At 36.3% G+C, this 12,671-nt stretch overlaps 1 protein-coding gene across 2 annotated transcripts in view; it reads left to right on the forward strand.

Moving 5' to 3' along the window:
* SUCLA2 (succinate-CoA ligase ADP-forming subunit beta) overlaps positions 1–12,168 on the forward strand; it is a 44,150-nt gene extending 31,982 nt beyond the window's left edge. For both annotated transcript variants that reach the window (XM_030310683.1, XM_032595396.1), the window contains exons 7-11: positions 2,627–2,788; positions 2,884–3,026; positions 8,514–8,634; positions 9,090–9,178; positions 11,386–12,168. In XM_030310683.1, coding sequence (XP_030166543.1) covers positions 2,627–2,788; positions 2,884–3,026; positions 8,514–8,634; positions 9,090–9,178; positions 11,386–11,460 — 590 coding nt within the window. In that variant the 3' untranslated portion in view covers positions 11,461–12,168. The remainder of the gene's footprint in view (positions 1–2,626; positions 2,789–2,883; positions 3,027–8,513; positions 8,635–9,089; positions 9,179–11,385) is intronic.
* The last annotated feature ends 503 nt before the right edge of the window (positions 12,169–12,671 follow it).

The raw sequence follows: 12,671 nt of genomic DNA on the forward strand, positions 1-12,671 counted from the left end.
TGAGGGAATGTCTTTGTTCTCTTAAAATCTAATTTTTTTCCCTTTGTATTTTAATCTTTTCTTTTCTTTGTATGCATTTCTATATATTTTGAAGGAGTTTTTTTTTTTTTTTTCTTTTTTCCTTTTCTGATTAAGGGCATTGTATTTACAGAAAATTTGCAAAGTACCAAGAAACATAGGTAGGTTGGAAAAACTTCCTATAACCTCGTTACCTACCATCGTTTTTTTTTTTTTTTCTTAAAGTTTATTTATTATTTATTTTGGGAGCAAGAGGTAGAGAAAGCAGGGAGGGACAGAGAGAGAGGGAGAGAAAATCCCAAGTAGGCTCCACACTGTCAGCACAGAGCCTGACATAGGGCTTGATCTCACGAACTGTGAAATTTATGGCCTGAGCCGGGATCAAGACTTGGATGCTTAGCTGACTGAGCCACCCAGATCCCCCCCACCCCGCCACAAACATCCTTTTTAATATTTTAGTTCATTTCAGCCTGTTCTGTAATTGGGATCATATTGTCTATTCAGTTTATATCTTTCCCTTTTTAAACTTAAGACTACATGATAAAATTTTTGATGTTAAATATTTTTCAGTTTTTAAAGGCTTGTATATTATTTGTATATAAGTCTTTGCAGCCTTGATTAGCTTTCGCATAGATTCTTAGAAGTAGAATTTTGGGATTGAAGAGTAATGATATTTTAACATGTTTGATTATTGGGCCAGGATAATAACATTTTGAGATGTATTTTGCCAGATTGTTGTCTGGAAAAGTTGTTCTAACTTACAGAGTGTCCATTTCAATGCCTACTTGTGCCAGAAGTGACTGTTATCTTGGTTTTAAACTCTGTCAAACTGCTAATCAGGACATGGTATCTTATTTTTCAATTCTTTGATTATTTGTGATGTTGAGAATTTTTCATGTTCATCGGACATACATTTTCCTCAGTAGACTGCAAAGTTTCTGTTGATGTCCTTTGGCAGCTGTGTTAGTTCCCAGTGGTTGCTGTAACAAATTACTACAAACTGGACATAGAAATCTAGGTTGATCTGTCTTTTTTTGTCCTTTCAAATACTTTCTCCTGCCCCATTCTTCTTTCTACTTCCAATATTACATGTTAGATAACATGATACTGTTTAACAGGTCACTTTTTCCCCCCACCTCCAGATTGGATAACTTCTGTTTATCTATCTTAAAGTCCATTGACCCATCTCTAATAAATATGTTGTTAAGCCCACCCAGTGAATTTATCATTTTAGGTGTTGTGCTTTTTTAGTTCTAGATTTTTTTTTTTATAGTTTTATTTGCTACTGAGGTACCTATCTAGTCCTTTATTATGGCCATATTTTTCTTTAAATCCTTAAGCATATTTAAAATAACTTTCACAGTCCTCTGATTGTAAATCTGGATCGTGTTGGGTTTGGTTTTTCTTGTCTCCTTTTTCTCTTTACCATTGGTCACATTTTCCTATTTTTCTTTCATGGATATAGTAATTTTTAGTTGCATACTGGAAATTTTGTAAAATATGGTGTAGAGATGAAATTCTTTTATTTTCCTCTGGAAGAATGTTGATTTTTATTGTTATTTGTAGTTAACTTAGTAGGACTTGAAACTTTGTCTCATGTTGGGCAGGCTTCTGGGCTGAAACCGATCACTTCTTTCAGCCTTTTATCAAGTACAGCAAGGAGAATGTTGCAGTTATATTGGGGTGAGGAAGGGATAAAGCACTGAAAGGTGAAGTTGGGAGAATTGACCTTCATATGAGTCATTTTGGTAGAGTGCTGGAAGTAAAACCTGATTAGAATGGGTTTAAGGGAGGATTGCAGGAGAAAAATTTGTACAATGAGTTTAGGCAAAGGGGCTGGCACATGTAAATATTTTAGGTTTTGTAGGCCACGAATGGTGCTTTTCTTCATATTTTTGTTCTTCTCCTTCTTTCTTTTCCCTTCTTTGTTCTTCACAACCCATTAAAAATATGTAAAAATATGAAACCCATTCTTTGCTTACAGGCAATACCAAATAGGCATAGGCCATATCTGGGCCATGGGCCATATTGTTTTTTTGCTGACCCTTGGTTTAAACAGACAGTTTGTTAAAGGACTTTTGCTGTACATGAAGTGAAGGGTAAGGGGGAAGAGGTTGCAAAATATATTTTTCTTTCTTTTTTAAGGTGGGAAAAATAACAGCATTTTTGCAAGTTGTTGGGATTTAGCCAGTAGGTAAAGGGGGGGGCACTTTATAATGCAGGAAAGGTAGAATTGCCAGAACAATGTGTCTGAGTAAGTGAGAGGGAGTGGGGTCCAGGGTGCAAGTGACGGGGTTAGCCAGGTGCATGGATGGTTAATTTTTGGCAATTTTAAAACAAATTTTAAGTGTTTTTGAAGTGGACTTTTTTTTCTCTTTTATCTGTTATCATCTGCCTAGGGTGGGTGTGGAACTACTAACTTTGATGGGGCAGTTTTAATTCCCAAATATTCTTTTTTAATAAACAGTTTGAATGCATTGTGAACATAAATTGAAATACTTTCAATAAATAACAAAACCTAATTTTCCCCTAAACTAAGAACTATTATTGGTTAGTTTATTGTGTCTGTCTTGAAATTAAGATCACTTTCTTTTTCTTCCTTTTACAGTGCTGTGCATGGATGCAAAGATTAATTTTGATTCTAATTCAGCTTATCGTCAGAAGAAAATCTTTGACTTACAGGACTGGACCCAGGAAGACGAAAGGGACAAAGATGCAGCTAAGGCAGATCTGAACTACATTGGCCTTGATGGAAATATAGGCTGTCTAGGTACTGTGTGTTTTTATGTTAAAGTTGGATTGGCTGAGCTTAGTTTGTTTTCTCTGGGTCTGTTGCTTATACAAATCATTTTCCCCTCTTGATAGTAAATGGTGCTGGTTTGGCTATGGCCACAATGGATATAATAAAACTTCATGGAGGGACTCCAGCGAACTTTCTTGATGTTGGTGGTGGTGCTACAGTCCATCAAGTAACAGAAGCATTTAAGCTCATCACTTCAGATAAAAAGGTAAAATTCGAATGACGAGAAGTAACTTGATTAATTAGTAGATGTGGTCATTACAAGAGTATACCGTTATAATTCAAAAAGACATCACTAGTTTGTAAAAAGCTCCTGAAATCAATGCAATAAAAGTTAACTAGAAAAAAAAAGATAAAGATTCCCACTCTAATTTAGAAAACAAGATGAAGATATATTAGATGGTATTAGGTAATACTATAAATGGTAGTGATCTGGTGTAGAAGCCATTCCTGTGGAAAAATTCTGGAGATGCTAGTTGACCCTAAAAGCCCAGAAATCTCAAAAATCTACAAAGCTACAAACAAGAAAATTAAAATTATTTTAAATTCTATTCACAGGTAATTTTTGTTACTATTGACTTGATCATTTTTTCTTGACTTGTTAGTTCTTGTATATTTCACACTCATGCGCACGCACACACACACACACACACACACACAAAATTTCTCATACACACACTTCCTATTTTCCTTTCTCTCTCTTCCTGTTTGCATATATATTTTTATAGAAACAACTTTATTTGCATATATATTTTTATAGAAACAACTTTATTAAGATATAATTCACATGCCATCAAGTTCACTCATTCATATATATCTTTCAAAATACATACTTTGAATTTTTTGGCTAACATATTTTGAGCCACTTTTTCCATTTACTATGGTGTGCTTGTAAAACACTCATTTTAATGTTTGTATAAATCTGTCATATGTAGATATAGCATAAGTTAGAACTCTGACTTTATAAATGATTATCAGAACACAAGAGATGTGAAACATGATCCAAAAGATAGACATATTATCGATCATTTTTTAAAGAAGTATATCTACTATGTGACCAATGTGGGTTTTGTAAGACTTAATAGAAAAATAAGATAGTGGCTACCTTAGAACTAGTTTTACTGAATTTAGAACTGAGAATTCCTCATTGGTAAGGATAATTTCTTACTCTTTCCTTTTCCTGTGGCTGGAATAATGCTTAGTACACAGAGGTCATTGATAAATATTTGTTATTGATGATGCCGACAATGTACATTTTACTTGTGATGTTAGACTCTAGAATTGTTTTTAAAAATTTAATTTACCATTCTTTGAGCCTGTAGAATTATTTGCCATATTTAGTTTTACAAAAAGCATTGAACTAAAATGAGAAATAAAAGTGCTTTATTTCCCTTGTTTAATAACTGTTCAAAAAAGTAAACAAATCTTATTAGAACTATATATCTGTAGCTTCTTTTGGCATAAACTCTAAAAAGCAGAGTATTATCTAATTATTTAACTGTTGAATACTTACTAACGTGAACTAAAATTCTAATTACTTTTCTAGGTATGGCTTTTAGGGCCTAGGGACAAGAATAAAGCATATGAAGACTTCCAGTGTTGTGGGCTGACAGGAAGGGCATTGGAGTTGGAAACAGGCCAGGAACCTAGGGAGACAATGTAGATAGCATTGAAGTAGCTGTATACTTACCATGTCTCTTTGTGTTGGACACTGTACTTGGCATTTGGGAATACATGGTTACTTTGCTCAAGGCATTTATAGTCTGACTGGGGTGATAAAGTGAGTGTAGTGCTGTGGAAGAACAGAAGACTGAGCCGGTAACTGGGAGAATCAGGGTGGCCTTCACTGAATGAATGATTCCTTGAGCTGTCTTGAGAAATTGAATGAGTTAGGCAAGAGGAAGAATATACAAAGGCATGTAGAGTCCAAAGAAGACCACTGTGTTTATGGAATGGGAAGATGCTTATGCATAAGAATATAGCATTATTGGAATGAATGATTAATGTTGGCAATTGAGACCACACTGTAAAGATCTCTGTTATCTGTAGTTAGGGAATTTGGATTTTAACCCCCTTACCCTAGTCCATATATATCATATATATATCATATATATATGTGTGTGTGTGCGTGTATGTATATATCTCCATCCCCTTCCTCTTTATTTATTAATTGTATATATGACTTAATATATATTTAATTATAATTATATAATTATTATATATTATATGTTATGGTTATATAATATATAATAATTATATTAAACATGTAATATTAATATATGTTTAAAAGAAAGTAACTCTGCTACTATAGGGTGAAATGGAGAGAAGAGAGGCACTGTCAGGAGAGATCAATTTGGTTGTTATACCTACTTGTTCAAAAATATTAAGAAGTCCTGGACAAAGGCAGTGTCAGTAAGAATAAAGCAAAGAAACCTGATTTAGAGGCATTTCTGAAATAGAATCATTAAATTCATTTTTCCCCCTTTTTGTGTTGGGAGGCCATGGAGAAGGGTTGGTTAGGTTAACTTTAGGACTCTTGGTTGGAGGGAATCATTGGGTGGTGATACCTTTTGTGCTGTCAGAGGCAAAGTAGAGAAATAGGTGTTTCTGAATGAATGTGTTAAGTTTGGGTTGTGGTGACTGTATCTAGCAGGCAGTGGTAAGGATACTATACTTCCTATAATGGTTGGATGTATATTTGACAGTCCTCAGCACTGTGAGAAAAGTTGAAGTGTTAGGAGTTGGTAACATGACCCATGTGAGTGAGATGAGGAAACCAAGAATGGAACCTTCTCCCCTTCTCCTCCCCTCCCCACTCTCCCGGATGAAGGATTGAATAGAGAAGGAAGACCCAATAAAAGAGAAAAAAGAAACCGACAGATAGTTGCTGATCAGGAGAAAGCGGTGACATCCAAGGGCAAGGTGGAGGGTTTTGAGAAGTAAGGGATGGGCACCAGAGTAAGGATTGAACTGATGATTGGGAACCCTAACAAGAACAGTAGGGGAGAAGGGGGCAGAGACCAGGTTGTAATGGGTTGAACTGTGATCAGGAATTGAGGGAATGGAGACATCCAGGCGAAATTACGTTTTCAGGGTACTTTTTCTGAAGGCACAGAAGAACATAGTGTTAGCAGTTGAATGGAGGTGGGGTCGAGGAGAGCTATTTAGTGTGTGTTTGTTTGCTTGTTTGTTTAGAAGACCAGGAAGATGAGCTGTTTCTAGCTGGAGAGAGAAGAGATTTGAGGATGAAGAAGAGAGTGAGTATAGTCAACAGAGTAAAGGCCTGGGGAGATACAACACAGTAATTAGGGGATGAGATTAGTTTTCAACTCTCTCCTTGAGGTGTCATTGGAGAAAGGAAGATCACATGTTAAAAATTAGAGTCCTTGAAGTGGGATAGGAGACTTATGAGGGAAGTGAGATGTATGAGACAGACCACTAGAGAAAGGGTTGCTGATGAAGAGTCATTATTGTGCCGCCCTTCAGGTTATGCTAGTGTATCAGGGTTGTTGTTGTTGTTCTCATTTTTTTGCTTTTCCTTGAAGTTGGAATGAGTAAACTGATTGGTTGAAATCATCCAATGGTGCACTCTTTGAAGGGATGGCAGAGGCATACTGGTCTTGACAGAGGTAGGGTATGGAGGAATTAAGCATGCAGCTGACAGTATCATTGGATTGCTCAGCCACAGGTTCTGGGCTCGGTAGTGTTTAAAAAAGTCAGATCTGCTGAGAGTCTGGGAATTAGAACAAGGTTCAGGGAGTAGAGGCCTTTAAGAGGAAAAGACTGGGTTTTGATGGAGTTCGAGATAATAGGCACAAGGAGAGGAGGTTAAGCAGAATGTGATTTACATAGCTGATATTCTAGAAACATTCATTCTGGTCAAGTCAGGGATTTGGCTTTGGTGGTAATTAGTTGAAATGGACTGGAGGTAAAAGTGACATGGTAGAGATCTAGTAACTTTAAGTCCAGAGTGTTAGATGATGCTTGTGGTATGCATTGAAGCTATGCAGGATGAGGTGGGAGGGAGGGAGATAAGAGGGTGCCAAGGTCATTATGAATTCTAGTCTGTTTCTTCATTTCTTAAAGGTCTAGAAATAAGAGTGGTAAAGTTAAGGAATGGATAGCATTGTTCAGTGTTTTTCAATCTTTTTAATGTCCTGTCATTCACAGAAGATGATATTTCAAAGGGGTATAGGCGATAAATAGAGAAGGTTGCTTATAGTCAGAGACCACTGGCCCAGAGGCACTAGCTGTCCCAGAACCTTCCTAGCTGCCCAAAGGGTAGAGGGGGAACAATATCTTGGTATGTCTGTAACCCATTTGTATCATTTGTAGCTCACTAGTTGGAAGCTCTGGTATAGGTGAATGAAGGCTTTTTTTTTGTTTGTTTTTCTAATGTTTTATTTTATTTTTTATTTTTATTTTTTTTCAACGTTTATTTATTTTTGGGACAGAGAGAGACAGAGCATGAACGGGGGAGGGGCAGAGAGAGAGGGAGACACAGAATCGGAAACAGGCTCTAGGCTCTGAGCCATCAGCCCAGAGCCTGACGCGGGGCTCGAACTCACGGACCGTGAGATCGTGACCTGGCTGAAGTCGGACGCTTAACCGACTGCGCCACCCAGGCGCCCCTCTAATGTTTTATTTTTGAGAGAGAGAGAGAGAACATGGGTGGGAGAGGGGTAGAGAGAGAGGGGACACGGGATCTGAAGCAGGCTCCATGCTGACAGCAGCGAGCCCGATGGGGGGCTTGAACTCATGAACTGTGAGATCGTGACCTCAGCTGAAACCAAGAGTCTGGCACTCAATCAACTGAGCCACCCAGGTATTCCTGAACTAAGACTCTTTGAGAAATAAAAAAGATTTGGGGGGAGGAAATGATCAAAGAACAGTGATTCAGACTTATCAGTGATGATGAAAGAATGCTGATCCAAACGGGCCTTGAGGTTTGGATGTGAAGTGTAGCCAGGAGTAGGTATTCAGAAGAAGTTGAGTGATTTTGAGGTTCTGCTTTGTGTGAGAAATTGGTTGAGTTGATGGGGATAAATGAAGAACAAATGATAGTCAGGTAGTGAACACTAAATTGGAGATCTTGCATGTGACATTATTTTTTTTTTTTTTTTTTTAATTTTTTTTTTTTCAACGTTTATTTATTTTTGGGACAGAGAGAGACAGAGCATGAACGGGCGAGGGGCAGAGAGAGAGGGAGACACAGAATCGGAAACAGGCTCTAGGCTCTGAGCCATCAGCCCAGAGCCCGACGCGGGGCTCGAACTCCCGGACCGCGAGATCGTGACCTGGCTGAAGTCGGACACTTAACCGACTGCGCCACCCAGGCGCCCCATGTGACATTATCTTAAATCATGATCTGGGGCAGTCTTGTTGGTGTGGTGTATGGCTATGCTTAATAGAAAACGAGTAAATGCAGTCCGGAAGTCTTTGTCGTATGGGAGGAGACTAGAGAATATGAGCCAGGCGTTGAAATTACCCAGCTTGGGGAGAATAAGTTCTGGTGGGTGGTGGGCTGCATAAATTTTAGTGATGAGAGTACGGAGAGTATGATGGTTTGATCTGAAAATGTTACCATGGAATTAATTTGTATCCTAAGGCACAGACACTAGTATTTTCTTGGGAAGGAAGGATACCTACTCCTTGGTTTTTAAGTTTTAATCTACAAAAAGCATTTTATTCACAGGTACTGGCTATTCTGGTTAACATTTTTGGAGGAATCATGCGGTGTGATGTTATTGCACAGGGTATCGTTATGGCAGTAAAGGATTTGGAAATTAAAATACCAATTGTGGTACGGTTACAAGGTGAGTGTAAAAGATATCTTGCAGTTGTTCCTTGAACTCGAATTGTTTAAAAGTTCCTAATTCCAAGGAGTTCAGTTCATTTAAAATACAGTTTTCAAATAGCTATGTCTTTCAAATAAAAATGTTATGTAATAGGAATTTTTTTAAATGTGGGTTTAAAAAAAATTCTGACATTGGGGCAAAAATATTTATAGTTTTGCTTGGTATAATTTGGCACATGATTTATTCGTTGTGCTTTGTTTTGAATTCTGACTTCCTGAGTTACCATTGACATGGTAAACCAAGATATTTCATGAGGTAACTCTGGAATTTTACAGTATTTTCTTTGATTTTAGAAGCATTTATATTAAATAATCGAAGTACTCCTATGTTGAAATTTCATATTGTGACAGACATTTTAAATGATTTTGTGTAAATATTTAAAACATCTTTATATTTGCATAAATCATTTCCAGGTACAAGAGTTGATGATGCTAAGGCCCTGATAACAGACAGTGGACTTAAAATTCTTGCTTGTGATGACTTGGATGAAGCTGCTAAAATGGTAAGCAGGCTATGATAATCTAGGGACAGATTTGCGAAGTGTGTAAGATGGATGATAGGTGTAAGGGGTCCAGTGCTCCTAATATGCAGCTAAAACACTCATTATTAGCCATATTAGCCTGTTCGTTTTAGAATCTAAGTTTTATTTATTTATTTATTTATTTATTTATTTATTTATTTGACAGAGAGTGCGCACATATATGCACGTGGAAGGTGGGGGAGGGGAGGGGTAGAGGGAGCAGGAGAGAGAGAGTCTTTTTTTTTTTTTTTTTATATATATATATGAAATTTATTGACAAATTGGTTTCCATACAACACCCAGTGCTCATCCCAAAAGGTGCCCTCCTCAATACCCATCACCCACCCTCCCCTCCCTCCCACCCCCCATCAACCCTCAGTTTGTTCTCAGTTTTTAACAGTCTCTTATGCTTTGGCTCGAGAGAGAGAGTCTTAAACAGGCACCATGCTCAGCACTGAGCCTCAGCCAGCCCAGGGCTCAATCCCACAGCACTGGTTCATGACCTGAGCTGAAGTCGAGTTGGATGCTTAACTGAACCACCCAGGCACCCATAATTAATTTATTTTTAAAGGATTTTTTGTTTTATATTATATAGATATTGCGTGGTTCTAAAGTCAAGACTATAAAACAAGGTATATTCAGAGAATCTAGCTTTTATACTCATTCCCTGTTTCTTCTTTCCCCGCACATAACCACTTTTTAAAAGAGATCTTTAGTTCATCCTTCCAATTTTTAAAATGATAAGCAAATAATGTGTGTGTATATGTGTGTGTGTGTGTGTGTATCTGTGTGTGTTTATCTGTCTGTCTACATTTCTCACATTATTTGATGGTAATATGTATTTTACCTCACTTTTTTTACTTAATAACCTATCTTGAAGCACACTCCATAGTAGACATAAAGGTGTTTTGAAAATGAGAACTTTTGATTCTTTCCTACCTTTGTTTATAGACATTTTACGGAATACTCTGGGGCTATATGGTTTAATCAGCAATAGGCTTTTGAGATTTGCTAAGTTAGTATGTTACAATTTTGTAAAAATAATAAAGGTCTTTTGTCCTTCTTTGGGACATACTTTGGGAAAGTACTCACTGGTAAATAAAAATCAATTGCACTTTAGTGACACAGGGACTTACACTTAATCTTGAGTTTAAGATTTTGAGCAAAGAAGTGGTAGACAGAAGGTGTTCCAGAAAGCTTTGTGGACATGGAAAGAAAGTAGAAGAATCAATAGAATCTTGATTAAATAGACCCCTGACAGATAAAAGTGAGCAGGTGGTTTAATTTGTGACTAGTGTTTTTCTTCTGACTATGAGATTATGGAGGTTATAATAGTATAGATGATAATATGGTGATGATGATGATAGTAGCAGCTGCTGCCATTTACTGCTTTTTGTGCATGCAATGCTAAGCTTCCTCTACAGGTATTATCTCATTACAAATGTGGTTATATAATTTCTGGTTTTATAGATGTGGAAACAGAGGCTAAATAAATTATTCATCAAGATCACATCATACGTACTGGAATGGGATCTGAACCCAAGGGGCCTAACTTCAAAACCTTCTCTTTACTACTCTTGGGCAGGAGAGAAGCTGAATTTGTTGTTTGTTTTTTGACATGTTTATTTTGTGTAATGTTTTGTATGGTACCAGCTGGTTAGTCTTAGATTATAGAGACAACATTGCAATTCAGCTTGATGAAAAGTAAAATACTATGTAACTCCCTAAACCCAACCTCCTATCCCAATATTGCAAGTTAAGGTGTGTACATATTATTTAAACAGATTTTTATTGAGATGTGCTTTGCACTGTGTGGCATCCAGCTAAGACAATTACAGTTTCTATCTTTAAAAGAGAAAAAAATTTAAGCAGTAAAAAAGATTTATATACATATATCACACATATATATTCAATTGGAATATGTATAAAATATATATACATCTTCAATCAGAATATATATAAAATCAGTAAGTATTGAACTGAGGCATGAGTTGTGAATCGTGTCAGATTTGACTATCCTTCAAGAGTGGCAAATGCTTGTAAGAGTGTGAAGTGATTTATAACAATGTCAGAATAGCCCAGATGTTTTAAATGAAAAAGACTTAATGTGCATTAATTTCACATTCATTAGTAGTTCTCATTTTATGGTTTCGTGAAGAGATAAAAGATGCTTTGTGTTTTCCTTTCAGGTTGTAAAGCTCTCTGAAATAGTGACCTTAGCCAAGCAAGCCCAAGTGGATGTGAAATTTCAGTTGCCAATCTGATCTGAGAACCCAGAGGATGGCTGAAGGTTTTAAATGTGATATAATCGTTAAAAATACTGTGTTCTGTATTATTATTGTTCCTTTTCTCTTGATTGTGTGGAGATTGTAATTGCCAGCTCGGCACAAAAACTTTTAAAAGCATTTGCTCTGCATTTAATTCTCTGTTCAGAGTGGGCTCTTTGTATAAAGAATGTGTAACGCAGTGATCTCTTTTTTTTGTTGCAACCTTCTTTTTTACTTCTATGGAATGTCACTCGCAGTATGCCAGTTTATTGTTAGATACAACATTCTTCAGTGATAAGAGTCCTATGAATAAAATAAATATGAAGATAAAGCTTTATTCTTTAGCTCTAGAAATATATGTAATTTAGCCTCATTAGTAGAGCAATGTATTAAAACAATGTTTTATATAAGAAGTGTTTATCTTCAGAACCAAATACCTATCTAAATATATCAATTACTATTTATAAACAGAGCCTTCAAACACTCCCCAAAATATTCTTTTTAAGTATTTCAGTGAAGTAACTTGTTATTTGAACATTGTTTTAACCATTACAAAACACTGATTACTGTATGTTTTCATGATCCTGTGGTATTGATAAGAACCTGTAGGTTTATATCAAATAAAAGGTATATTCACTAAGGACTTGGCAGACAAAATTAATAATGTCAGTTTAAGTTAATAAAAATCTCTCAGTGTAACTCGGATTAATGTTTTTTTTTTCTTTTTCCTTTTCTAAGTAAACACAGTAGATGGTGATGTGTTCATCATTGCACTAAACATCTCCAAGGAACTGATTTGTAGATCACGTACTGGGGCATGACATTACATATTATGGAGCTACCTACAAATATTTCCCTTGAATTCTGATATTTATGTGTGAATCATCTAGTACTTTCTTTAAAAAAAAACACAAACATGTTTTTTCCTTTGTGTCCTTGTGTGTGTATGTATCAGGCTTTTGTTCATTGCTTAGAACAGTTGATATTTAACTGTTAACAGTGTTCATATCATGTGATTAACTGTGTAGATACCATGGAAGGAAAAATCAGTCCAGCAATGACTATGTAACCATACTGGTGAATATAAGGACTTCTACCTATTTTGATGTTCTTAATATGTGATCATTACACACACACACTATGAGAGACTGCATAGCATAGTGATTATGAGCACAGAATTTGAAAGCAGTCTGTCTGGTTTGAATCTT

Source organism: Lynx canadensis, chromosome A1 (genome assembly GCF_007474595.2).
Source record: "Lynx canadensis isolate LIC74 chromosome A1, mLynCan4.pri.v2, whole genome shotgun sequence".
In the NCBI taxonomy this organism is placed as follows: domain Eukaryota; kingdom Metazoa; phylum Chordata; class Mammalia; order Carnivora; family Felidae; genus Lynx; species Lynx canadensis.